The sequence below is a fragment of the Carcharodon carcharias genome, chromosome 8 (assembly GCF_017639515.1).
Source record: "Carcharodon carcharias isolate sCarCar2 chromosome 8, sCarCar2.pri, whole genome shotgun sequence".
NCBI classification, from domain to species: domain Eukaryota; kingdom Metazoa; phylum Chordata; class Chondrichthyes; order Lamniformes; family Lamnidae; genus Carcharodon; species Carcharodon carcharias.
Window position 1 is genome coordinate 57293584 of NC_054474.1, and position 27472 is coordinate 57321055.

The window sequence follows — 27472 nt, forward strand, 5'->3', positions numbered from 1 at the left end:
GTGGATTCCCCAACTGTGAGAGTGCGGTCTTTCGCGTATGCATGCGGAAGAGCGCACATCTCCCTGAGGCAAGGTGCTGCCTCAAGGAGATCGCTAAAATGCTGTGAAACATTAAAAGTAGAAAAATAAAAAAATCATTAACATGTCCCCCTTACGTGAAAATGTCACACAAGATGGGACACGTTAATGAAATACACAAAAACTTTATTAAGCTTTTTTAATTCCAATTTCAAACCTCATCCCGCCATTGGATGAGGTTTGTAAAAACGTCACTTAGCCGCCTACCCGTTGGGCCCGTGCGCCAACCCGAAGTTCACACGAGCCCCTCAAAATCCTGGTTGATTGGTGACTTAATGGCCTTAACAAGGCCTTTAATTAATGGTGGGAGCTCGTCCCGCTGCAAAGCGCGCCCGCCGAGCGAAACATCGCGATGCCACGCGCTGATGTGACATCAGTGCACAACATTTTAAGCGCTGGTGTGTGGGATCTGCCACCCGCACATCAGCTAGAAGATTCAGCCCGATGTGACTGCAGTAACACAGCTTGCAGAATCATGTGAATTTGGGCATCTGAAAAACAACTTGATTAAAGATAGAATAATCTTAGGCCTACGAGACCCCTCAGTGAGAGCAAGTCACTTGAAAGAGGTGAAACTTATGCTCAGGGAATTGATGGGCATAGCTAGAAATGCGGAGCTTGTAAAATGTCAGTTAGTGCACATGTGTGACAAAGCAGACCAGGAGATACATTATGCTGAAAGATATAATAGATTGAAAGAGCAGAACAATTGTGGACAAAGGGCAGATTGCAAATACTGCGGAAGAAATCATACAAAGGGAAAGATGGATTGCCTAGCATGGGGAAAGCAATGTTTTAACTGCAAGAAGCCGAATCATTTTGCACACAAGTGTTAGGTTAAAAAGAGGCAAAACAAGCCTATACAGATGGCCACTGGAGAGATATCAACAGAAGGGTCTGATGAAGCACTATACATGATACAACAGGTTGGTTCCTTCAAGTCTATTAGTGACAAATAGTTGTGACTGTCACAATGATGACCACAGAAGGAAAGTGTCAAGCGAATAAGAAGTGTCAGATAGACCTGGTGCGTCTTGCAACATTATGAACTTCACAGACCTGTGCGAAGTGGCTCAATATGGCCATCCAAAATAGAAGCCCTCAAAAGTAAGGTTGAGGCTATATGATGGCATGACACTCATACCGAGAGGGCAAATTTGACTGAGAGTCCAATGCAATGGCAAAAAGGAAGATCCAGAGTTCCAGATGGGATGCAATGGCTATTTATGTCAGCTGGAACAGGTCTAAAGCTTGGACTGGTATCCCTGAATGTGCCAACAGAGATTTACAACGTGTTGTAGCACACAAAAACAGTGATCCTAGAGAAGCACAAGGGTGTGATTACAATGTTGGGACGTTTACCAGGAGAATATCATTCTGAAGCAGATGAGAGTGTAAGACCAATTCAGTATCTGCCGAGAAGAGGACCAGCTGCCCTCAAGTCAAGCCTAAGAGACAAGATAGAAGAGCTGGAAAAGATGAGATTGATCAGGAAAGTGACAACTCCTATTGACTGGATTAGCATCATGGTAGCAGTAAAACAACCTGGAAAGCTGTGAATATGCTTAGACCCAAAGGATCTAGATAAAGCACTGAAGTGATCTAACAACTCATGCCAACCATTGAAGAAATTTTGCTACAACTTGCCAAGGCAAAAATCTTTACTACCCTAGATACGAAGGATGGTGGAATAAACTTGGAATGCAGGACTAGTTTCTTGTAAGAAACAGTAAACTTTGTTTACAGACTCCAGATGAGACTATATGCTTGTTCCAAGACCAAGGCTAAAAAACTCCAGCCCGATGATTCCCCGCGTTTAGGACTGATTCGTCGGTACAGTCACATGATCCTCATAACAGTGAGAAATGGTTTAACTTACAAGTATTACAATCCTTCCCCTTTAATTTTGTTTTACCCTCTTATTTACAAAAATATCCCTTTTTGTACTCAATTATGCACAGTTCATGCCATTACAATTTTAGTCTTTGAGGAAGTTTTTGGATTCAGGTAGACCGATGCAACCATTGGATTAACTTGAAGAGGAACTGCAGCACCAGGGACATCCCTAGCCAGTGGCAGTTCAGAGTTATTTACTTTAACAGAGACATCAGGCATGTCAATTCTTTGTCGATCTGGCACCACAGGGGGCGAAGTTTCCACTTTGATTTCAGGTGGATTAACTGGTTTGTTGGAGGGTTTCCCGACTTCGAGATGATCCACATGTTTCCTAACAGTCCTGTTTTCCAGTTCTACTTGAAAAGATAAAAGTCCTGTTTCAGAGATGATTGTATCTATTGGTCCAATAGCAAAATTTTGTACAAAAACTGCCACTCCCACAGTAAACTCTTGATCTTTACTGTGAACGTGATTCATTTTCTGACTACCCTAGTTTCTCTCCGCATACCCCACTAAATTAGGGAATACTAGGCTCAATCTTGTATGAAGTCGGTGCTTCATTAACAATTCTGAAGGTCTTCAACCAGAGGTCACATGGGGAATTGTGCAATAGCTGAACAGGAAACTTGAAATTCGTGTTTCTAATGCTCCCTCTGATAGTTTCTTCATGCCTGTTTTAAAGATTTGCATTGCTCTTTCTGCCAAGCTATTGGACGAGGGATGATACACTGCTGTTCTGATGTGTTTAACCCCATTTAGATTCACAAATCTTTGGAATTCAGTGATAGTGAAAGCAGTACCATTGTCTGACACAATAACTTCAGGTAAACTATGAACACTGAAACTCTGGCGCACTTTCTCGATGGTTGAAAACGAAGGAGGTGATCTCACTTCAAACATGTCCATCCATTTGGAATGTGTGTTGATAATCACAATAGACATGGTACCTAGAAATGGACCTACATAGTCTATATGTAGTCTAACCCAGGGTTGACCAGGCTACTCCCATGGATGCAGTGGAGCTGAAACAGGTAATTTCTGCTGTTACTGGCACTGGAGACAGTGTTTCACCATTTTTTCTATATCACTGTCTATACCTGGCCACCAGCTATAGCTTCGCGCAAGCGTCTTCATTTTAAAAGTACCAGGATGTATACTATGAAGTTCTTCTAATAATGGTTCTCTTCCTTTGACAGGGATAACTACTCTTGCTCCCCATAACAAGATACCATCTTGACAACTCAGTTTGGATCTACTGACAAAGATTGTTTTAATTCTTCAGGGACTTGTGCATTTGACCAAGCTTGTAATACTTGCTAAAACACGATCCCGATTTGTCCAATTCTTTATCTGTCTCGCGCAGACTGGTGATGAGCCCAAGAAATGCAACACAAGTACTTCATCTTGAGCTACTGGAACCTGTGTAATACTATTTGGCAAAGGGAGATGACTGAGGGTGTCTACATTTACTATATGCACGCCTGGCCGGTGCATAAAAGTGTACTCGTATGCCAACAAAATTAAAGTCCATCTTTGAATTCTAGCAGAGGTTATCAGTGTGATTGCCTTATCTTCACTAAACAAACCTAACAGTGGTTTGTGATCTAACACTATGGTGAAGTGTTGACTGTACAAATATTGATGGAACTTCTTTACTCCAAATACAATAGATAAATCCGCTTTTTCAATTTGCGAGTAACCTTTCTCGGCTACAGAAAGTGTTCTGGATACATATCCTACTGGCTTTTCAGATATGATTTCTGTTTTTGCTTTTTGTGTTTACCACAGGGTTTTATCTCATCCTTCATTCTGATTTCACTGTCGGCCAAATTTCTTTCTGGTGAAATCTTAACTTGGTTCAGTTCAGGGGTTGAGCTACCCATTCGCATCTTGGAAAGTGCCATGACTTTTCCTTATAATGCCTCTTTTTCCTCAATCAACTGATTCTTCAGTTATTCTGTCTCTTGTTTGTACCTTTTGGCTTCCTCTTGGAACATTGAACACTGTTGCTTTTTTTTCTTCCAGCTGTTTCTTCAGTTGGTTCAGAGTGGCTCTGCATTCATTTAGCTTCTTTTCATGATTTTCCTGTGGAACCAACTATGACCTGAAGGATCCTTGCTTCCTGTGAAGGTCCTTTGGTTCTTCTATCTCATTCCAAAAGACACCGTCATATTCCCTTGTCAACTCAGGATTTCCTCCTGATCTGAATGATTTCTGACCAATTCAGTCCGATTTCTTTCAACCAACCACGGCCCAGATGGCTAGGTCCTTCTCCTGTTACAACAATTATTGGCACCTGGGCTGTCTGTATGATACAGGTACAGAGATGATGCCTTTCACCTGTATTGCTTCTCCTGCATATATTTATAATAGAGCAGCGGTTTGCTCCAAATTCAAAGGTTGGGTACCTTCTCTGAGGTATTTAAAGATGTGTTCTCCCACCACTGTGGGCGCTGCTTCTGTGTCCACCTCCATGAGCAGAGGCTTTCCATTTACTTGAAGAGTAACAGTGATTGGTTCATTTTTCCTGACCTTCAGATTTGTGGAGAATAAACATCAGCCTCAGTAACTTCTGGCTCATCTACAATGTACACTTCCTTAAACTTGACCTGATGTATGAATGGCTGCCTTGATCTAGTCCTGCATTGTTTAACAACATGCCCTTTTTTGCAGCAGTAGTGGCATCCTGCCTCTTTCAATCTACAGATTTCAGGTGCATGATTTCCCCCACAATGGTAACACTTTAACTTCTGGATTACTTGTGAGCTGCTTCCAGTATTTATGCTGGCAAGCAAACGATCTTGCAACCTGTAGTTTGAAATATCACCAAAGTCACAGTGCTCCGTTAACAGTTTTAATTTTGTGATCTACATTGTGATCGACTCACCGGGGGCCCATACTCGAGAGTTAAACTTGAATCTTTGCATGATCACTGAACGTTTAGGGTTGAGGGTTTAGGCTGAAAATGTCCTTTCACAAGGTCTACTAGCTCAGTGAAGGAGCTGGAATTTGGCATGTTCGGAACAGTCAAGCTATGGATTAGGTTATAGATTTTGCTTCCGCAGTCACTTAGGAGGGTTGCCTTCTGTTTCTCCTCTGCCGTTATTTTGTAAACTACGAAGTGGAAACCTAATCGCTCAATGTACTGGCTCCTGTCCTTGAAAGATGAGTCTTATGGGTCAATTCTGCCAAAGAGAGGCATTGCTGGTGAGTTCTTTTCTTTCTTCCCTTAAAATATCGGAATACTCACAGTCATGTGGTGAGGTGCTGTGTCGGTACTATTTATCTTTGTCGCCAATTGTAATCAACTTGAAGTGCAGAATGGGTTTCTTGTGAGAAACAGTAAACTTTATTTACAGGCTCCAGATGAGACTACATGCTTGTTCCAAGACCAAGGTTAAAAAAAACTCTGCTCTAAAATTCCATGGCTCCAGAAGAGTATGAACACAGACAGCATGAGATAGTCAGTGATCTTCCTGGAGTGGAGTGGAGTAGATCATAGTGGATGATCTACTAGTCTATGGATGTGAAGACACAATGGAGTAAGCCATAGCAGGCCATGATCAGCATTTAATACGACTACTGAAGAGAGCTCACTGGATGAACCTGAAGCTGAACAAGAAAAAATTGCAACTGAAGATGCCTAAAGTCAAGTACATAGGTCATGTACTGACAGCAAAAAGTCTTTGTCCAGCTCCTGACAAGGTGAGGGGTGTAGTTGTGATGCAGCAACCAACAGATATGAAAGCAGTGCAACAATTTGTTGGATTTGTGGACTACTTAGCTAAATCTTTGTCTATTTTTTCATCGGAGTGTGAACCATTAGGCAAGCTCACTGCTAAAGAGGTGTAGTGATATTGGGGCACAGGACAGGAAGCAACACTCACTAAAATCAAACAACTGGTGACAGCAACACCAGGACTGAAATACTATGACGTCAATGATGAAGCCACCTCAGAGTGTGATGCCAGTGAGACAGGTCTTGGAGCAACCTTAATGCAGCAAGGACAACCAGTTTCATTTGCATTCAGAACACTAACGCAATCTGAATGACGCAATGCTCAGATCGTGAAAGAGTGCCTGGCTATTGTTTTTGCTTGTGAGTATTTTCATCAATTCCTGCTTGGAAGAGGCAATGTAACAGTGGAGTCCAACCACAAGCTACTTCAAAGCGTCTTCCTCAAACTGTTGCTATCTGTTCCAAAGCATCCACAAAGAATGTTATTTAGTTTACAGAGATATCACCTGGATATGACATACAAGTAAGGGAAACAGATGTACATCAAAGACATGCTGTTGAGAGCAGCACTCCCCATGAAGAATGTTGAGGATGCTACAACAGAATGTGAACTCTTCCAGATTTGGTGTTTGGGTTTTGAAATGCAATAGTGCTACATGTCTTATGTGGCTTGCTGTAGTCATGTGACCTCTACCATGAGGGAAGCTCTGTAAACTGCCATCTTACAATCAGTAATAAAGACCTCCAATGAGAAAGTACCGCAATCATTGAACTCAAAACACAGCAAATTTGCACAAACAGTAACGTGACAATGACCAGATAATCTGAGGAATAAATATTGGCCAGGACACCAGTGATAACTCTCCTGCTTTTCTTCAAAATATATGGGATCCTTTACACCCACATAAGTGGGCAGATAGGGTCTTAGTTTATCATCTCATTCAAAAGGTGGCATCACTGACAGTGCAGTACTCCATCAGTGCTGCACTAGAGTGTCAGCTTTGATTTTTGTGCTCAAGCCCTGGAGTAGGACTTGAACTCAGAATTTTCACTCAGAGGTGAAAGTGCTACCAACTGAGCCATCATCGACACAATAAAGGTATAACACAACAAGCTGTAACTTTTTCAAGGTTTTTTGCGGTGAGCATAGCAGCATAAAAGTAGAAGTTCTTGTCAATTCACAAATTTCTCATTGTTTCTAGTTTGGGGGTGCCTCAACAATGTACCACCTGGAGAAGCATAGAATCACTAACAGCAACTTCTGGATTTCTGCATGTGCAGATTCTTAACGTTGCTGTCAGTTTCAATGGAATATTGACAGTGACGCTGACAGTTTCATCAACATTACCATTGCAAAATCCTGGCCAGTAAGGTTTTGATCTCAGCAGCCAAAGTGCTTTCGTACATTATGTGAGTGAAAATTTATGCCTGTCAGTGAATGGCCAACAGCCATGTAAATTTTGGAAACAAGATTTGAATTGAATTACTAATCAAAGGTACTCTATTTCCGTGTATTTTTTTACAAATCCCAAAACATAGGTAATTTGGCTGATGATCAGTCGTATTTCCAATTGCAGAAAAAACTGAACATTAGATAGTATGTCAACAGGATTAAAACAAGGAAAGTTCAACAGTAATGCTCTAATACTTGGTACTAATAGCTCAATGATTAATTACAAAATACTTCATTTTTAAGAAGTATGATATCAATATTTTCTCCACTAGACTCTTGAAATCTGCTACAAATGGTGTGTCTGTGTCAAATATCTTTTCAAGTTCAGTTAATCAATCTGTCATGTCAATGTATCGTGCATCCCTAATGATGATAGCAAGATAAGGACAGGAGTTGGCCCTTCAGCTTTTCAAGCTTGTTGCACGATTCATTTAGATTTTGGCTGATCTATACATTAATGCTATTGACCTGTCAATGCTCTATATATCTTCGATACCTTTGCCACAATACCCCCATTTCAAAACTCTCATTGGCCTCAATCTTGAAAATTTCTATTTTTATTAAACATCCACAGCCTTTTGGGAAGCAATTTCCAGAGTTCCATTACCCTGTGAATGGAAAAGCTCTTCCTGATTTCACTCCTTATTGGTCTAGCTGTAATTATTAGATTATGTATTGTTGTTCTGGCTTTCCCTGCGAGAGGAAATAATTTCTCCGTACCTACACTATCAAATGCCTTTATCATTTTAATGACCTCAATTAGATCATTGGTCCACTTTTTTAAATACAAGAGCGCCTAGATTTTCACGGAGACATGGAGACTCCACAACTTATCTGTAACAGCGCTAGGAACTAAGATCTGGAAGTCTCATTTCCATCTCTGACCGATCCTATACTTGCTGGCAGGGGGAATGGGACGGGATGTGACTCACACATGGGGGATACTCCAGTAGGGCCATTTCAACTTATTGCTGAGTTCAAACAGGCACAAGTTTTGCTCAAGCAAGGGCTTACCCCACAGTCTATGTGTTATGATTTTTTAGAGTAGGCATATATGCTCGTAAAAGGTGGATAAGATCTTTGGGGCTGTCAAGCTGTTAAGTTTTTAAATAGCTGGCCCTTTGTATTTTGAAAAAGGGGAATAGCCTGCCTGTGTCTCTGAGCTGAAAAAAATCTGTGCTTGCGGTTTCAATACATTATTATTGATATAACTCTTCACTATAGTATTATTACTGCTTGACTGCTTCCACAACCTGTCATTATCACATGGGGGGGGGGGGGGGGGTGCTACAAGTTCACAGTATGATTGACAGCTTTAAGAAATTATTAACGGATTCACAGTCTTTGATGTGGGTTTGTTTTTATAAGGGCTAAGTACTTGAGGGATTTCAATTGAATGGGCTTTTATGAATGAGGGTTTTTTCTGTAATAGATACTTAGAACTTTATTTTATTTCATCTCAGTATGAGCTGACACAGAGTGAGTAAGGGAAAATGTGGTAGGTAGGGGGCATGGGTTGGCATGAGTTGGCAAGGATGGGGTATGGGGAGGGGTGGGGTGTGTGAGAGGTGAGGGTTATAGGGCCTAACATTTGACAACGCAACTGACAGAAAGTTCCCGAGAACCGAGGCGGGCCTTATAATCAGCCTGCCTTGGCACTTGGCTGCTCCTATGGCTGCCTTCAATCAGCATCCAGGGATAGCAGGCCAATTCCAGCATGCACCTTCGCCTCCTCCCTGGAATGAAGATCCTGTCATTTGGGGCACTTTTCCCTGAGATGCCAAATCATAAAGCAGAAAAAATGAATCAGAAATGAGTAAGCAGAATGATCAGCTCAGTCTGCCCCCAAGTGGGTTGAATACCACATGATCTTCATATCTTTCTCTGAGAAGATGAGGCATATAAAGCCAGCTCATCCCTGAGGTGTACATTTCTCATTTATCCTGCATTCCCCTGTGTGACTGGAAACAACCTCCTGCAAATCATGGGATATCTTATTTGACTTAAAGTCTTAATGGTCTAGGGCATTTCAAACCTCTCAGGACTTTTAATACAGTGGGCGTAAGGTGTTCTCCGATTACTGAGAAAAATGAATGAATTGCTTTCTATTGAAAAGCTTTGCGGAAAGCAATTTTTATTTGCATGTTAACCTCTTTAATTTAGGTGAATTTTTAAAAAACCTTTTAAAGCATCTTTTGCTTTAAAACTCCCAAATTTAAAGCAACTCCTTTAACAAATCCTTTCTATGAAAAAATGGTGAAACAATTGCCAAAATATCTCATGATGTAGTTCTGTTTCAAGTAGGATAAGTTGAATAATTAGAATCAGTTTTTAAACTATCAGAAATTATCATCCCAGAAGTAATTCTTACTCATCAGTAACAATGTTTAGCATTGGCTTCATTCTGTCAGCCTCTCAAACAACAAATAGTGTACATTGTGTTGACCGAGACAAACTATGGCATAATGAAAATAAATAACATTGAATTGAATGATTACATACAATATTAATTTGTCACATAAGAACAAATAAGAAATAGGAGCAGAAGTAGGTCGTTTGACTTCTCACGCCTGCTCTGCCATTCAATAAGATTATGACTGATCTGATTGTGGCCTTAACTTCACTTTCCTACCTGTTCCCTTTAACCCTTGACTCCTTTATAGATCAAAGTCTGTTTAACTCAACCTTGAATATATTCAATGACCCACCCTCCACTGCTCTCTGGGGTATTGAATTCCAAACATTAATGATCCTCTGAGAGAAGAAATTCCTCTGCATCTGTCAATGGGAGACCCTTTATTTTGAAACTATGCCCCCTAGCCCTAGATTCCCCCATGAGGGGAAACACTCTCTCTGCATTCTCAAGCTCCCTCAGAATTTTATATGTTTCCATTAGATTACCTCTCATTCTTCTAAACTCAAAAGAATATAGGCCCAATCTGCCCAACCTTTTCAACAATCTCTTCATCCCAGCAATCAATCTATTGAACCTTCTCTGAACTACCTCCAATGCAAGTTTATCCATTCTTAAATAAGGAATCTAAAACTCTAGGTACACTAGGTGTGGTCTCACTAATGCCCTGTACAGTTGCAGCAGGACTTCCCTACTTTTATACTCTGACCCCTTTGCAGTAAGAGCCAACATTCCATTTGCCTTTTTAATTACTTGGTGTACCTGCATGCTAATTTTCTGTAACAACACTCAGATCCCTCTGTACTGCAGCATTCTGCGGCCTCTCTCCATTTAAATTAATAATCTATTTTTCTATTCTTCCCACCAAAGCAGGCAACCTCAATTTTTCCCACATTATATATTTTTGCCCACTTAACTGTCATTTTACATTGTTATATTAGAGATGACTGAAGTTTGCAAACATGAAAGAAATACTGTTGTTTTAAACTAGATAAAGTGTCAATTTCAAAGTAGTTTAAAAATAAATTAAATTAAAAGCAAAATACTGCGGATGCTGGAAATCTAGAACAAAAGCAAAAATACTTGGAAAAACTCAGCAGGTCTGACAGCATCTGCAGAGAGGAACACAGTTAACGTTTTGAGTCCGAATGACCGTTCATCAGAACATAAATTACATTGAATGGCAGTAATTAGCTTCTGGTCAAACGATAATTTGTAAATTAGGACAGGTCGCTCGCTGTAAGTGCTCTACCTTCACTTTCATTGAACTGCTAATCAACATATGAGTTTTTAATTTATTATTGCTCACAGTAACATGATTAATATGATACAACCTTCTGAAAGCAATAGGCTTGTCTGAAATTTTGGATTAATTGGTTACCTTCAGTGCATTTTGTGTATCTTCCAGGCAATAGACCCGTACGCTATACTCCAATGATGTGCATGTTCCTGGTGCATACAGAACTAGCCTTAAGCGCTTTGCTGCAGTCACGTTCAGTGATTCACCGACTAGGGTGTATTTGCCCAATGTCTCAGTAAATATATGGGACATCTGGCCATCAAGTTGGCAATAATAGGGATTGGAAGGAATTTCTTTCCCCAAATGTAATACCTCCTGTGGAAAGAAAAAAAAGGAGATAGAAAAATAGCTATGATAAGTAAATTTAATAAAACTTCTCATTACCAGCCAGGTAGTTGAAGTAGATTAGGATGGACACATAAACTACTTGCTTAATAGACATGATTACCACTGTACACTACACTAATACCTAAGTTGATCTGTACGCTTAATGCAATTATAAATTTGCTATGAAATGAGTTTGAAACAGTGGTTGACTTATTTGGTGTTCTAAAAATCAGATATTAGACAATCTTAATTTTCACTTTTTTAATTTAATAAACCAGCAGCAAGACTTGACAGTGAATAAGGAAGTGTTGAACTGAGTGGTCCATTCTTATTGCAGTGTTTATTTTAATAATCACAAAAAATTGGTTTAGGGTTAAATCGTATAATGTTTCAGCCCCAATAACAATCATTTTCTGGTCAAGGAATATTGTTCATTTTTAGTTTTCAAATTTTCTTCTTGAAAATGCTGACTGTTGCTGGCTTTTAGTTCCAGATGTCTTGGCAGTGTTCCAGTAGCTTACCCAAATGGCTATTTTCCACACAGGAACTGATACATTAAGTGCTGATGTGCATTTGACTATGGAGGTCATTACAGCAGTACGAGATCTTGTTCCCACCTGATATCCACACATATCCACTTTCCAGCAAGAGTTGTTAGATATTAATCAGGACCATAAATCTGGCTGACATTTTATTTTTTTATTCCAGACATGCTGAGGCTAATTATGAAGATCTAACTTTTTCCTAGCTGAAATGAACCAATTCAGCATGGGAATCAGAAGGAGATTCAATTCTGGGGCCTTCTGGTCTCTGTGGCTTAGTTGGGTGGCCTTTACTCACTAGGCTTTTAGGGGAAGCTGATAATCTGTTCTGACTGAATTGGATTATAGGAAGAAAGATTTTCATATATATCAAATCTCACTTTGTGTCAGTGGTAGCATTTGCACCTCTGAGTCAAAAGTTTATAGGTTTGAGACCCCTTCCAGATGTCTTGAGCACATAATCTAAGATTACATTTCAGTTCAAGGGAGTTGCTATCAATTGAGAATGCTATCAATTTGGATTATCTGTTAAACCAGAGCCTTTTCTGTCCCCTCAGGTAAGTGTAGAAGATGCCATGGTACTATCTGAAGAAGAACATGGGAGTTCTCCTGTTGTCCTGATCAAGAAGAATCTCTCAATCAGCATCACTAAACCAAATAATCTGGTCACTCATTTTATGGTTGTTTGTGTGACTTTACTGTGTGGGAATTGGTAACTATGTTTGCCTACATTATACAATTGACCACACTTTAACAGCACTTAAAATGGTTGTGAGATGCTTTGAGGTATTCTGATAATGTGAAGGGTGCTATCTCAATGCCACCTCTTTCTTTTTACACCAATATTCTCAGAAAAATTTCAAAGTGCTTCAAACCATGAATTACTTTAGAAATGCAAAGATTGTTGTAGGGGGAGCCTTTTCTACACAGGAAGATTCTGTTAAGAAAAATTAGATAAACAATTGGTAAACCTGATTCTGATGGCTGTCATGCCCATGCACTTAAACTTGTGACTTTGTGAAAAAATGGCACTTTACTTTTAAATTTAGAATGGATAATTGACATTGAAGCAAGATTGAATCAAAAGGTCGGGTGACCTTTCACCCTTTGGCTGGAATTTTCTAGCCCCTTTGGCGTCGGGCATCATGCTGGGCGCAAGGGGACAATATGGTGAGAAGGCCAAAAGTGGGTTTCACGTCAGAGTGAATCATCGATGGTGTCTGTCATGGCAGAACACCAAACCCACTGAGGCCGGTGTGAACCCGCTTTGCATCCTGCTAATGGGATGCAAAGTAAGGCCCCACTGGAATCACTGGATTTACTGTTACGTTGGCGGGAAAACACGCTAGCCTAGAACACATCTGGACAAGCGAGTCATGCAAGAAGTCGGGACTTACTGTTAAGCCCTTGCTTAGATCACAGAATCTGAGGAGCAGAAGATGCTGGAGCCCTACATCTACCGGACCCTGGAGGAAACTGTGTATCACATGCTGGGTGGAGTCTCATGGACATGGCTCCTCTGCTAAGCAGCTCAGGGAAGGTGGGAAGTCTCTGCTGATGTCTCGGGTCTGCTTCGGAGCACCATGGTCTTAGCCATGGGCTGCTACAGATGACTAATGAGTGGGGGATAGGGAGGTCCAGTTATGAGTGGGAGAGGAAGGTGTACCAGTAGAGGGGAGAGTGAGGGGGGTCAAGGAAGGTCTAGGTTTCATTGGGAGAGAGAGGAGTACCGGGGCAAGGGGTGAGATTGGGAGGTGGGGGGTGGTGGGGGGTGGCAGTGGGGGTGGGTGGGGGAAGCGATGCTGTTGGGGGGGTTAGGTTGGTGGGCGGGGAATGAAGGTGTTGGGGGTGAGGTTGGGACGGGGGAAAGGAGTACAGGGGTAAGAGGGTGTGTTGGAGGAGAATGTGGCATGTGGGGAGGTAGGTGCAAGGGGGGAGGATGGTGTAAGGGAAAGAGTTCGCAGTGGGGAAGGAGTCAGGGGGAGAAAGGTGTGTGGGTGGAGTATGGAGAAAGGTTGGAGGATGGAGTGTGGATCTGGGAAGGATTAAGGGTGGAGTGGAGAGTAAGGTTGGGGGGGAATGTACAGGTGAACATATAAGAGAGGGGAATGTGGTGTCAGTGATTGCCTTCTGGGGAGCGAACTGAGGGTGGGTGTGGTAGGAGGGAATGGTGAGTATGAGATGGGACACAGGGAATCGGAAGAGTGCCAGGGTGAGGGTGTGATGGTAGCGGTAGAAGGGGTGCCAAGGATTGTTGGTTGGGACTTGGAGGCAGACACAGACTCTAGGGTTGGGAAGGAGGAGGTTAGGGGTGTCAATATGGATGGGGGGTGGGATTCTCAGGAAGGTAGGGAATGTGGACGGTCACCTGGACATCCTAGATAGACAAGGATTCAGGTTGGTAGATGACAGTGGAAAGGTATAAAGTGATGCTGGAGGGGGTCAACGGTGATGGGGGAAAGGATATGGGTGACTGGGGGAAGGGAAAGGATGGGGGAGCTGATCAGAAACCTAATGACTACCATGGTTGTCAAAATTGAAAGTGCGCGGAGCCTCGTGTTAGGCAGGAACAGGTGCTGCACGGGAGTGCTATCAGTGGGTGGGCAGAGATGAAGGTCAGCTCAGATGGACAACTGAAAGAGAACCCCAGCAGGCAGCATTGAAAATGCTAATGACAGTGGGGTGAGTGTGATGGATGATGGCTTCACATGCATGGGAGGCTGCTTGCCCTGCCCTGCCACACACACGTTTCTCCCTCCAGAATCACTCATGGGTGGCTCTGTACAGCTGAACTGCTAGTATGGGGGGATGCAGTGGGAGGACTCGCGAAGCCTGTCAATGAAGCTGAAAGACGCCATTACACATTATTCAGTGCAAGTGAATATATTTTCAGATTATAACATGACAAAATGTGTTCACCCATGCAACCGCTTGTGCTCATAATTTCTTAACTTTCTAGGCCTACCACTTCTTCAGGGTGCTGCCCTGACATCCGCAGCAGGGGTGAAGACATTGTGCAATGATTGACCCTATTGCCTCTGATGACTTTGGAATGCGTACTCTGGAGAGCCAAGGACTTGAGGGCCCCAGCTTGCTTTGGCTGTCCTCCTATGGGCCAGCTGCTCCCTCTGCGGTGACAGAGGATGAGCTTGAGGGGGTCACAGGCAAAGGGGATTTGGAGAGAGCCTTTGAGATTCCTGAGTGGATGAGCCTGGGGTGTCCAGCTGCCATTCCTTCTCCCATTGGATGCTTGAAGGTCCCGACCTGACTCCTTAAGGGGAAGGAGCACCTGGAGGGATGCCGAAGTGCCTGTTTCCCACTCGCGTTGCCACTTCAGGGACTCACCCATAGCAACCTTGATGGATTGCAGATCTTCATGCATTTCCGCGTTCTGCTGAACCCAGGTCTCCATGGCGTCCGCCATTATTCCTATGGAGACCTCCGTATGCGCACATGTGGGCACCACTTCATCAGAGAGCAGGAGGACGCACTCCTTCGACTCACATGCCACTCTGTTGAGGATATCCAACAGCTCTGTGTGATGTTCCTCCGCTTTCTGTTAACTCTCCATGATGAGTTGGAAGGCCTAATCCAGAAGCTCGTCACCTGCATCAGACCTCACGGGTGCCTCTTCCCCAGTAGCCTTCTGAGTGCTGGGGAGCTCGGCTATATCTGCTTCCTCCTGTTGCTGACACGTGTCTGTGCGGTGACCACCAGATTGTGAACCGGTAGCTTGGCAGAGCTCCCTGTGAACCAAAGTAGAGAAAATTAGTGCATGGCAGCAAAGTCAAGAGAAGGAGGCACAGCATTCACAGTTGCATTGACAGAGGGATGTTGTGCTGCAGGTTTCTCATGTGGGTGTTCACCATTGACTTCACCATCACCACAGGCACAGTCCACATCCTCACCAGTCAGCGCGGTGGCACATTCCTTAAAATGAGTGAGGGGGCCTAATGTGGGCCACTCCACCCCCAGTCTGGGACCTCTCCCTGCTGTTGTGAGCCAGCTTCTCCTGCATGAAAATGGATGGAGAGAATATAAGCAGGACGCAAGCACTGAATGGAAAATTTGTGCGGTGAGCGGAGCCATGGACAGGATGAGGATGCGAGCTTGAGACCATATGAGCCCAATGGAGATGTGGGGATGTGTGGAAGAGTTAATGGTGTTTTCCCTTGAGGTTTGAGATCCGCGTGGATGTGCGATGGGTTTGTGAGTGTGTGAGATGAGTGATGAAGTGGTTGACTTACCCTGGTGGAACGGATGAGAACATTCATTCCCTTTATGCACTGGATGGCTGACCTCCCCTGTGCTCCGGTGGTGCTGACCATCATCACCACCGCTTCCCAGGCCGGATTGGTGACTCTGGTGGACCTCCTATGACCAGAGTGATGGTAGAGGACATCGCGGACATCCAAGACAGGTGTCACTAAATTTGAGGGTTTCTGTCTTCTTTGCTTTTGGAAACATCTGTCACCTGGAACAGTCCTAGTCAGTAGGTATGCTGCCACCTACTGGTCTGTAGGCAAGCGCTCTGGTATGCTTTAAATATAGCGCCCAGAGTGACGAAGTGCTGATGTCACGGCAGGGCAAGCAAATCCAAGCCCACTTGCCAGCGATCGGCATGTTTCCTGTGAATGCATTATTAATTAGGTGGGATGCTCTAGGAATGGGATAATACGGTGCGAAAACCCGCCATTGCAGCCAGCTGTTAATACCTCCTTTTTCCCGCCCGCTACTGCACTTTGTGCAAATCTGGGATGATTCTACCTTTTGTGTCTGCCAAATATACATGAAACTGCCCAGCCCTTGAATATAGCCCACTTATCTGATCAGGACATGAAAATGTAAATGATCTATTGCAACATTCCATTGAGAAGACATTAAAATTGCAACATAACTCTTCTGCAGATTTAACAGCTGTTACTGTGCAGTAGTTTATTTAAGTTTTTGGACGATGACCCCATAGACTGGCTGCACAGAATGGCTGTGAGCAGCAACCATTCTATCACAAGGAGATGCAAATGGCCGGGGTTCGTAACACGTTATGTGTCGATGCTCACGTCGTCAGGGACCATTTGTGTGGATAATGGGAAAACCAATATATGCTCACCTGACAGAAACCAGTTTGTGATCAGAAACATTTATTATGTCATTTTTGAGATCAGCCCCATGTCAGTCCATCTTGGAGGCAAGGAGACCACAGAAGGAAGAGATTCCAAACTGTAAATGAAGACTCCTGTCTAAAATCCACCAACAGGCAGGGAAGTTGGGCTAGCAATTTACCTACCGATTTGAAGAACGAAGCCAAATCTTCATCACAGGGGCTCAACTGCACCTCGATCAGGGCAAAGCCAGAAAGCTGCTGTTGCAAGTAGTAAGCTGCTGTAAACATGTCACCAGAAAGTTCCAACCTTCATCTCCTCAGTTAACAAAAGGGGAATCGAGCCTGCAACGTTTCTAGCTTCTATCTTGAAAGACTCAAGAGAAATAATGTCTTTTCAGATGTTTAAAACTTTAAGTGCATGCTTCCTCATTCATAATCACCATTTCTTGTGTGCGTGTGTGAATACATTTAGGTGTTGAGAAATGGACATTTATTCTTTCTTTTTTAAAAACTTATGAGAAAACCGGTCTTGTGTCTGTTCTTTAGCATAATAGTTCTCAAGGGGTTAAAACAATTGTTTGAAACACATCTTGATGTGGTCAGTAACGAGGTGGAAAGAAAAAGCAGTAGAAACATTCTACCACCTCTCCCCTGTCCGTGGTAGTGGTTGAGGGAAGAATGTTGGCTTGTTCACCTAGAGAATTCCATTCCTTCTTCAGAGATTACCATGGGATCTCTAACACCCACCTAAACCACTGAAGGTCTCAAACAGGCAACCAGGCTTCAGCTTAATGTTATATCTTAAGGTTAGTCATTCTGAAAATGTAGCATTTCCCCTTAGTATTGCAGTGAAATGGCTTTTTAGAGATAAAATGTTATTTTATTGATAATATTTGAAGCCAATAGATATATGGTAATGTTAGAAAGCACATTATTCTATTACCAATATTGCAGTTTTATAAAAATACTCTTTAAGCCTCAGTGTCTAAGCCTCAGCCATAGTTCCCCAGGTTCTGAAGGATAGAGAAAATGGGAGTTAATTTTAAAGATTATTTTAAAGGATGTAAAAATAAATATATTGAGAAGAAACAGAGAATCGGACCAGTACCTAGGTCTCTGCAGCCAATTTTAAATGCCAAGATTAATCTGAAGGCGAAACTAAATTATTTTATAAAAGAAAAAACCATATAGCCATCATATCAGGGAGCCATATCAAATCTAAATATCTAAAAGTTATGTCACAAGTAATAAAAGGCCAAAAGAAAAAGAAACTTTGTAGATTCTTTTTCCAGATTTATTAGCAGTAGACAGCAAGCTAAAGAATTGCTAGGTCTTCTAAAGGAGCAAATATTAGGCAGGGTCAAGAAAGAAAGAATGAATTAACACTTAGATCACCGAGAAGACCAGAAAAATTTCTGTTTCCAGGCCAACCAATTTCAGCTGCTTTCAGTTCACACATTGTGATATTAAAAATAACAAGCAATTATACAGTAATAAAGTTACTCAAATATCAAGATTAGTTATAATTATAACCATACAAAACTAAAATATACACTTCAAACACAATTTTATCAAAAGTCATTTACTTCTGTTTGTTATGTTATCCCTCCAATTTCCCCCTCTTGTTTACTATAATTCCTTTTTTCTGCTTTACCTTTCCGGATTGATTCTTTTTAGGAACTTCAGTTTTTTAGCCAATTTCTCCTATTCCATATTTCCATAACCTCGTGGTCTCTAAAACTGAAGTTTTAACCTGCTTACTTGCCTTGTTTACTCTGTCTCCTGGCTCTCTGGTGTCCTTTATTGAGAATAGTACAAATTAAACAAAAAATCTTTGATGTGTTTCACACTGCACACCTGGAAGAAGGTGACCACATCAGCAGCCCGTGGAATCCAACAGCATTCAGGTAATTATTCTTTTTCATATCATTTGCAGAGTTAAACAACCTCTTCACAATGATGTTCAGAAATGATCCTGATCCAATCATTTTGGTTTACAAAACAAATAGATATCAGCACAACACAGATTAAGATTAAATTCAAGGGCATGGACATTTCTCTATGCATTATTTTTAGCTGGTTTATTAATTTTATTGGGCCATATTTTACAGTAGCAGCACATCTAAAGGCATGTATTGTTAGCTAAGATTTGCTCCTGAAGCATTCAGCTCAAAAGATTTTTGACCACTAAGTTGCTGACTTTGAGTCGATAATGGCAAAGTGATGCACATCTGGAACCCAAGTGAACAGGGCAACCAACCTTAACCATCAGACTGCAGGAGCGTGAAATAAGCAGCGCAAGGACTAAGAAGGAAATGTAAACTGGAATGAGTGTAGACAATGTCACATCAGTTGTCAAAAGAGAAATGCCAAGGGAAATCATGGTTGGATTAAAGAGAAAAAAAAGTAGATTAAAAAAAAAATAAATCTGACATGTTTTAAATCTCTAATAACAATTAAAGCCTGAAGGAATGAGACACCATACTTATAACAATTAACTTCCAGTGCCAGAGAGGTTGATCGGCAATAATTAACAATTATTACATTATTAAAAGGGCCATTATGTTTTGTTTCAAAATATTGTGCATGCTTTTTAGCAAAATCATTAATTCTGAGAAATTGTCAGCTTGTCAGCTGTAAGTACAGCCCTTACTGTGTATGACTTAATTATTTCATTTTTATCTTATAAATAATGATGCTTGGATTTTCAACTGTTATATATGTTAATCCAATTCATATATGGGTTAGCTGTCATTTTTTTCAATTCAGTATGCGAACTGCAATTGTGAATTGGGTCCAGTTGGGCCCATGAGTGGAAGTCGGGTCAGTTCAGGCTGGATAACCTGTTTAGGTTGGGTTAAGGATTTAAAGTATTGTTGATCTATTTCAGCTTGAAGACATTATCATAATCAGTTTCATGTTCCAATGAGCTGCTTGTTTAGCATGAAAGCAGCATTGTTGACCAGAATTTTACAGCTGCAGGGGTGGAGGAGAGTGTAAAATGCCATCAGGATGCATTCGGCTGGAAGTATGATGTGGCAATTTGCTTCTAAGTCTTACGAGTGGTGGGAACCATGGAAGGTGCACTTCTGACGATGATGCAACAAGATCTCAAGTAAGATTTTAGAACAGTAATTAATCTGAATTTTATGGCGCATTTCTAATTTTATCACTGGCAAGGGCCCTGGCCAAGATCAATACATCCATGCACAGGCATGGTTCAGGGGGACATAGTATAGGCCCAGCCTGACCTGGACCCTTGAAATGGTGAGGTGGGGTGGAGGGGGGGATGGGGGGCATGGTGGCAACAGGCACTAAGTCAAACAGAAGCAATAAAAACTTAGCGGACCTCTGTAAAGTGCAATTAAACATATATTTATAACTGTGCAGCAGCTATTTACAATGCTTGTAAACCCTTGCTACAAGAGTGAACTGAGAGCTTCTTAATTTTTGTTGCATTACCACTGCGTCGAGGTGCTTCCCTAACATCTGCAGCAGGGGTGGAGGCAGCCTGCTGACTACTATGTCTCTATGCCCTCTTGTCTCCAATGACCTTGGTGGCCGTCCTCTGGAGGGCCCTGGCCTTCCTTGGGTCTCCTGTTCTGGGCCAGGTGCACCCTCAGTGGACCCAGAGACTGGAGCTGCTGGGGTCACAGACAGAAGGGACATGGAATGCCTTGACATCAATGCACGAGGACACCCAGATCCTTCTGCATCTCAGAGCTCTGCAATGTCTCACCATTTTTAAAAATATACCTCTTTTTTATTTGTCCTGCCAAAATGGACCACCTTACATTTTCCCACATCACACTCCATATGCCAGATCTTTGCCCACTCACTTAACCTAGCTATATTGCCCTGTAGCCTCCTTATGTCTTCTTCACAACTTACAGGAACTACAGGCCAGTGAGTCTCATATCACTGGCAGGGAAACTTTAGGAGAAAATTCTGAAGGAGAGTATCTATCTCCACTTGGAGAGGCAAGGTTTGATCAGGGATAGTCAGCTTGGCTTTGTCAGAGGGAGATCATGCCTAACAAATTTGATTGAATTTTTTGAGGAGGTGACCAGGTGTGTAGATGAGGGTAACGTAGTTGATGTAGTTTATATGGATTTCAGCAAAGCCTTTGACAAGGTCCCACATGGGAGGCTTATAAAGAAGGAAAATGCACTTGGGATACAGGGTAATTTGATAAGGTGGATTCAAAATTGGCTTAGTTGTAGGAGGCAGAGGGTGATGACAGAAGGATGCTTTAGTGACTGGAAGCCAGTGTCCAGTGGCGTACCACAGGGATCTGTGCTCGGTCCCCTATTATTTGTCATTTATATAAATGACATACATGACTATGTGGGGGGTAGGATTAGTAAGTTTGCAGATGACACAAAGATTGGCTGGGTGGTTAACAGTGAGGTTGAGTGTCTTAGGCTACAGGAAGATATAGATGGGATTGTCAAATGGGCAGATAAATGGCAGATGGAATTTAACCCTGAAAAGTGTGAGGTGATATACTTTATAAGGCGTAATTTGACAAGGAAGTATTCAATGAGCGGCATGACACTAGGAAGTTCTGAGGAACAAAGGGACCTTGGCGTGTGTGTCCATAGATCCCTGAAGGCAGAGGGGCATGTTAGTGGGGTGGTGAAAAAGGCATATGGGACACTTGCCTTTATCAATCGAGGCATAGATTATAAAAGTAGGGAGGTCATGTTGGAGTTGTTTAGAACTTTGGTGAGGCCACAGCTGGAATACTATGTTCAGTTCTGGTCGCCACATTATAGGAAGGATGTGATTGCTGTGGAGGGGGTTCAGAGGAGATTCACCAGGATGTTGCCTGGGATGAAACATTTAAGTCATGAAGAGAGGTTGGATAGACTTGGGTTGTTTTAGTTGGAGCAGAAAAGACTGAGGGGCGACCTGATTGAGGTGTACAAGATTATGAGGGGCATGGACAGGGTGGTAGGGTGCAGCTGTTCCCCTTAGTTGAAGGGCCAGTCACAAGGGGACATAAGCTCAAGGTGAGGGGCAGGAGGTTTAAGGGGGATGTGAGGAAAAACTTTTTTACCCAAAGAGTGGTGACAGTCTGGAATGTGCTGCCTGGGAGGGTGATGGAGGTGGGTTGCCTCACATCCTTTAAAAAAAGTACCTGGATGAGCACTTGACATGTCATAACATTCAAGAATATGGGCCAAGTGCTGGTAAATGGGATTAGGTCGGTAGGTCAGGTGTTTCTCGCGTTTTGGTGCAGACTCGATGGGCCAAAGGGCTTCTTCTGCACTGTGTGATTCTGTGATTCTGTGAAATGGTGAACGTGGAAAGAATCTTTCCACTTGTAGGATAAACTAGAACGCAGGGTCACAGTGTCAAAATAAGGGGTTGCCCATTTAAGATAGATGAGGACATTTTTATTCTCTCAGTGGGTTGTGAGACTTTGGAAATCTCTTTCTCAAAAGATGGCTAAGACGGAGTCCTTGAATATCCTGAAGGCAGATTTAGGTAGATTCTTGATAAGCAAGGGGGTGAAAGTTTATTGGGGGTAGGCAGAAATGTGAAGTTGAGGTTTAAATCATATCTGTTGAATGACAGAGCAGGCTCGATGGGCCAACTGGCCTACTCCTGCTTCTAGTTCATATATTCATAAGTTCGAATGTTCGTATCTCCACAACTGACCCATTAGCAACTCTGTGTGCCATATGAAAGATACACTGCTGCTAGTCACAAAGGGACTTCAGCAGTACTCTCCAGATCTGTGAGCTCTCGCAGCTAGAAGGACAGGACAACAGAGGCAAGGCAGCAGCAGGGGATTCTGCCAACAACTCCTCCACCACCACCACCACCACCACCACCCCCCGCACCCCCCCCCCAACCCAGGATTTGTGCCTTTGTGTGGCTGAGTCAGTGACCCACGGTTGCCTCCCTACCAGCAGACCACATGGACTGCAGTGGGGCTATGAGGCAGCACCCTAGCACCTTGCGAAAGGCTTTTATGCAATTGCAGCGCAGATAGGGCCTTGCCATTGATGCCCATATCACAATTCCCATTCAGTGAGGTGAGTCTGGTGACCAGAGGGTTCACTTAGCCTGGCAGTGCGAATTAGGTCATTCATTCTTTTCCTGCACTGCAGGGCGGTCCTCCTATGAATGGTATTAGCATTGACCAAACTGGCGACCTGCTCCTATGCAAGGGTGGTGAGACAGTTGGCTTCCTCTTCCCATCCCTCGGAAAGAGGGCTTCCCTCCTGTCCTCCACTGCTTGCACTAGTGGGTCCTGAGAGACATCGCTGAACATTGGGGCTGGTGCTTGCTGTTTCCTGGCAGCCATATCTAGGTCCAAGCTCCTGGCCCGATAAATGAATAACTGCCTGGGTGCCTTTGAAATATGGCACCCAGATATGTTGGTGGGATGCACAACTTCCTGCTTGCTCTGTGTGCAATTCGCTGGGAAACCCCCGGCTGCATAATTAATGAGCCCAACAACGTGCAATTCGGTGGGTTTACCCATTAGGCTCTGAGGCAGGAGTCCCTTTGACTACCCACTTAGGCCCAGAGTGGAAAATCTTGGCCAATGTCTCAATCATCACCATTACCATCCTGGGTATTTCCTGTCCCAGAGGTGGCGGCATAGTGGTTTACAGTCGGGAGTCCTCAACATCGACTCTGGGCCCCATGAAATCTCATGGCATCAGGTCAATCATAGGCAAGGAAACCTACTGCTGATTACCAAGTACAGTCCCCTGTCAAATGATGAATCAGTACTCTTCCATGTTGAACACCACTTGGAGGAAGCACTGAGGGTGGCAAGGGCGCAGAATGCACTCTGGGTGGAGGACTTCAACGTCCATCACAAAGAGTGGCTCAGTAGCACCACTACTGACCGAGCTGGCCGAGTCCTAAAGGCCGTGACTGCTAGACTGGGTCTTCGGCAGGTGGTTAGGGAACCAACACAAGTGAAAAACCTACTTGACCAATCTACCAGGACGATATCCTGTCTTCACATTGAGGATACCCTTCATCAGGTTGTGTGGAATTACCACTATGCTAAATGGGATAGATTTCAAACAGATCTAGTAGCTCATAACTTGGCATCCATGAGGCACTGTGGAACATCAGCAGCAGCAAAGTTGTATACAACCACAATCTATGACCTCATGACGCAGCATATCTCCCACTCTACCATTACTATCGAGCCAGGGAATCAACCCTGGAGAACGTGTCAGGAGCAGCACCAGGCATATCTAAAAACAAGGTGTCAATCTGGTGAAGCTATAACACAGGACTACTTGCGTGCCAAACAGCATAAGCAGCAAGTGAATGACAGAGCTAAGCAATCCCACAACCAATGGATCAGATCTAAGCTCTGCAGTCCTGCCACATCCAGTCATGAGTAAACAACTCACTGGAGGAGGAGACTCCACAAATATCCCCAAACTCAATGATGGAGGAGCCCAGCACATCAGTGCAAAAGATAAGGCTGAAGCATTTGCAGCTATCTTCAGCCAGAAGTGCTGAGTTGATGATCCATCTTGGCCTCCTCAGGAGGTCCCCAGCATCACAGATGCCAGTCTTCAGCCAATTTGATTCACTTCACATGATATCAAAAAATGGCTGAAGGCACTGAATATTGCAAAGGTTATGGATCCTGACAACATTCTGGCAATAGTACTGAAGGCTCATGCTCCAGAAGTAACTATGCCCCAAGCCAAGCTGTTCCAGTACAGCTGCAACATTGACATCTACCCAGCAATGTGGAAAATTGCCCAGGTATGACCTGTCCACAGGAAACAGGACAAATCCAACCTTCAGTCTACTCTTGGTCATCAGCAAAGTGATGGTAAGTGTCATTGGCAGTGCTATCAAGCAGCACTTTCTCAGCAATAAGCTGTTCATTGATGCTCAGTTTGGGTTCCATTGGGGCCACTCAGCTCCTGACCTTATTACAGCCTTGGTACAAATATGAACATAAGAGCTGAACTCAAGACATGAAGTGACAGTAAATGCTCTTGACATCAAAGCAGCCTTTGAATTAATGTGGCATCAAGGAGCCCTAGCAAAACTGAAGTCAATGGGAATCAATGGGAAAACTTTCCGCTGGTTGGAGTCATAACTAGCACGAAGGAAGATAGTTGTGGCTATTGGAGGTCAATCATCTCAGTTCCAGGGCATCACTGCAGGAGTTCCTCCGGGCAGTGTCCTAGACCCAGCCATCTTCAGCTGCTTCATTAATGACCTTCCTTCCATCATAAGGTCAGAAGCGGGGATGTTGGCAGATGATTCCACAATGTTCAGCATCATTCGTGACTTCTCGGATACTGAAGCAGTACGTGTCCATAGGCAGCAAGACCTGGACAATATTCTGGTTTTGGCAAACACATGTCAAGTAACATTCACACCACACAAGCGCCAGGCAATGACCGTCTCCAACAAGACAGAATCTAACCATCTCCCCTTAACATTCAGTGGCATTACCATCACTGAATCCTCCACTATCAATACCCTGGGGGATTACCATTGGCCAGAAACTGAACTGGACTAACCATATAAATACTGTGGCTACAATAGCAGGTCAGAGGCTAGAAATCCTGTGACGAGTAACTCACCTCCTGTCAAACCCTGTCCACCATCTACAAGGCACAAGTCAGGAGTGTAATGGAATACTCTCCATTTGCCTGGAACAGTGCAACTCCAACAACATTCAAGACATTTGACACCATCCAGGACAAAGCAGCCCACTTGATTGGCACACCATCCACAAACATTCACTCCCTCCAGAATGGTAGCAGTGTGTATCTGTCTATCAGATGCACTACAGCAACTCACCAAGGCTCTTTAGGGAGCACCTTCCAAGCCCACAACCTCTTCCGCCAAGAAGGACAAAGGCAGCAGATGCATGGGAACACCACCAACTGCAAGTTCCCCTCCAAGTCACTTACCATCTAATTTGGAACTATATCACCATTCCTTCATTGTTGCTGGGTCAAAATCCTGAAACTCCCTTCCTAATAGTTCTGTTGGTGTTCCTGTAACAGTTCAACAAGGCAGCTCACCACCACCTTCTTAAGGGCCATTAGGGATGGGCAATAATGCAGGCCTTTCCAGCCAGGCCCACATCCCATGGACACATATAAAAAAGAGGGTGCAGAGGGACTCACTTTCTGCCTCCTTTGTAAAGAAGGGTCTATTCCTGAGCAAGTGTCTACTGTACCCAGCTGAACTATCTCCAGATGTTGGAGCAGCAATGTCAATACATACTGAGGATCTCCAGGGAGATCATCACTGATCTTTGTGCCATGCTGCAGGATGAGCAGAGGCCCATGAGGTCTGGTGGTCCCCCAATTCCAGAGACTATGAAAATCAGAGGTAGCACCTCAGCATTCCAAGAAATGTATTGAAGGACAGGTGGCTAGACTGCTGTGAGACCCTGTAAACCCTCTTGAGCACTGGTACATGATGGCAACAGTCTGTGCATGGCAGCAAGCTGCACTTGCATGGCAACAATGTGAGCTTGCATGACTTCAGTCTGAACTTCCACTGTAGCACTCAGATATTACGTGGTTTCTGCTTAAGTGGCAATGGAAGCTGACACATTGACCCTCTGACACTGCATCATGGTTGGGTCCACAAGTGGGTCCAAGGGCATTTGAAGATGCAATCACTGGCCTTTACCACTTGTGTGAGGTCATTGAACTTCTTGCAGCAGTGCATCTTGGTCCTTGATACATGCTGGTGTTGACAGTGATGACTATCTGCCTTTGCAGTGTCTGTTGGGGGTGCCTTTTGGTCCTCTGTGTATAGGGAACCTTTATCCTCCTGTCCATTTCCTGTGCTAAGGCCTATCTAGTGCTGTATCGAAGAACCTTTATCATGCTCTCGGCACTGTTTTTCCATTTTTCGGTGTTTTTCCTGCTCAGACACTCTTCCTCAGTCACTTCTGCTAACTACTCTAGTCAAAATATACTCTACAGTCAAAGAAGTTTTTGGTGCTGCCTGCATCAGAAGCAACAGTGCTGGTGAACTGTAATTCTAAATCCCTGCACCCTTTTTCAGGCTTTATTGAATGTTGCAGCACTAGAATTTTTGCCAGGTTGTGCTTTCTTTCAGCACAGTTTGCTCAAAATTGGCCATATGCCAGTGCAAAGGTTTGAGGAATTTCAAGCACAAATTAAATCCAGATCAAATTGAGTTTCAGCGATGTTTTGCACTAAGCACCCTGCCGGAAGCCATGCTCTGAGGTTAAACTAATCAGCACAGTAAGTTTCTGCTAATTACACTGCTTGTGAGCTTTCAAAGAGGCTCCAGAAAGTTAGCCTTTCGGGTATAAAAACAAAAAATGTTGGAAAATCTCAGCAGGTCTGGCAGCATTTTTGGTGAGAGAAACAGAGTTAACGTTTCAAGTCCGTATGACTTCTTCAGAGCTTCAGGTTTCCAGCATCCGCAGTATTTTTCTTTCAAGCTTTTCAGGTATTAGGACATTAAAGACACTTTGGTAATCTTTTGAATACTGTTTGAATTTTTCTAAGAGACTGACTCTTGTACACCAATCTAACTGGTAAATGTATCTATTGCTTTTTAAAAAGCATTTTCAATTATTTGAAATCAGGTTATACATAGCTGGTTGACCAGATA

At 43.2% G+C, this 27472-nt stretch overlaps 1 protein-coding gene across 1 annotated transcript in view; it reads right to left on the bottom strand.

The window, feature by feature from the left end:
- Positions 1 to 27472, bottom strand: part of unc5a (unc-5 netrin receptor A) — a 293027-nt gene that overhangs the window by 57732 nt on the left and 207823 nt on the right. The window contains exon 11 of the mRNA XM_041194385.1: positions 10961 to 11194. Coding sequence (XP_041050319.1) covers positions 10961 to 11194 — 234 coding nt within the window. The remainder of the gene's footprint in view (positions 1 to 10960; positions 11195 to 27472) is intronic.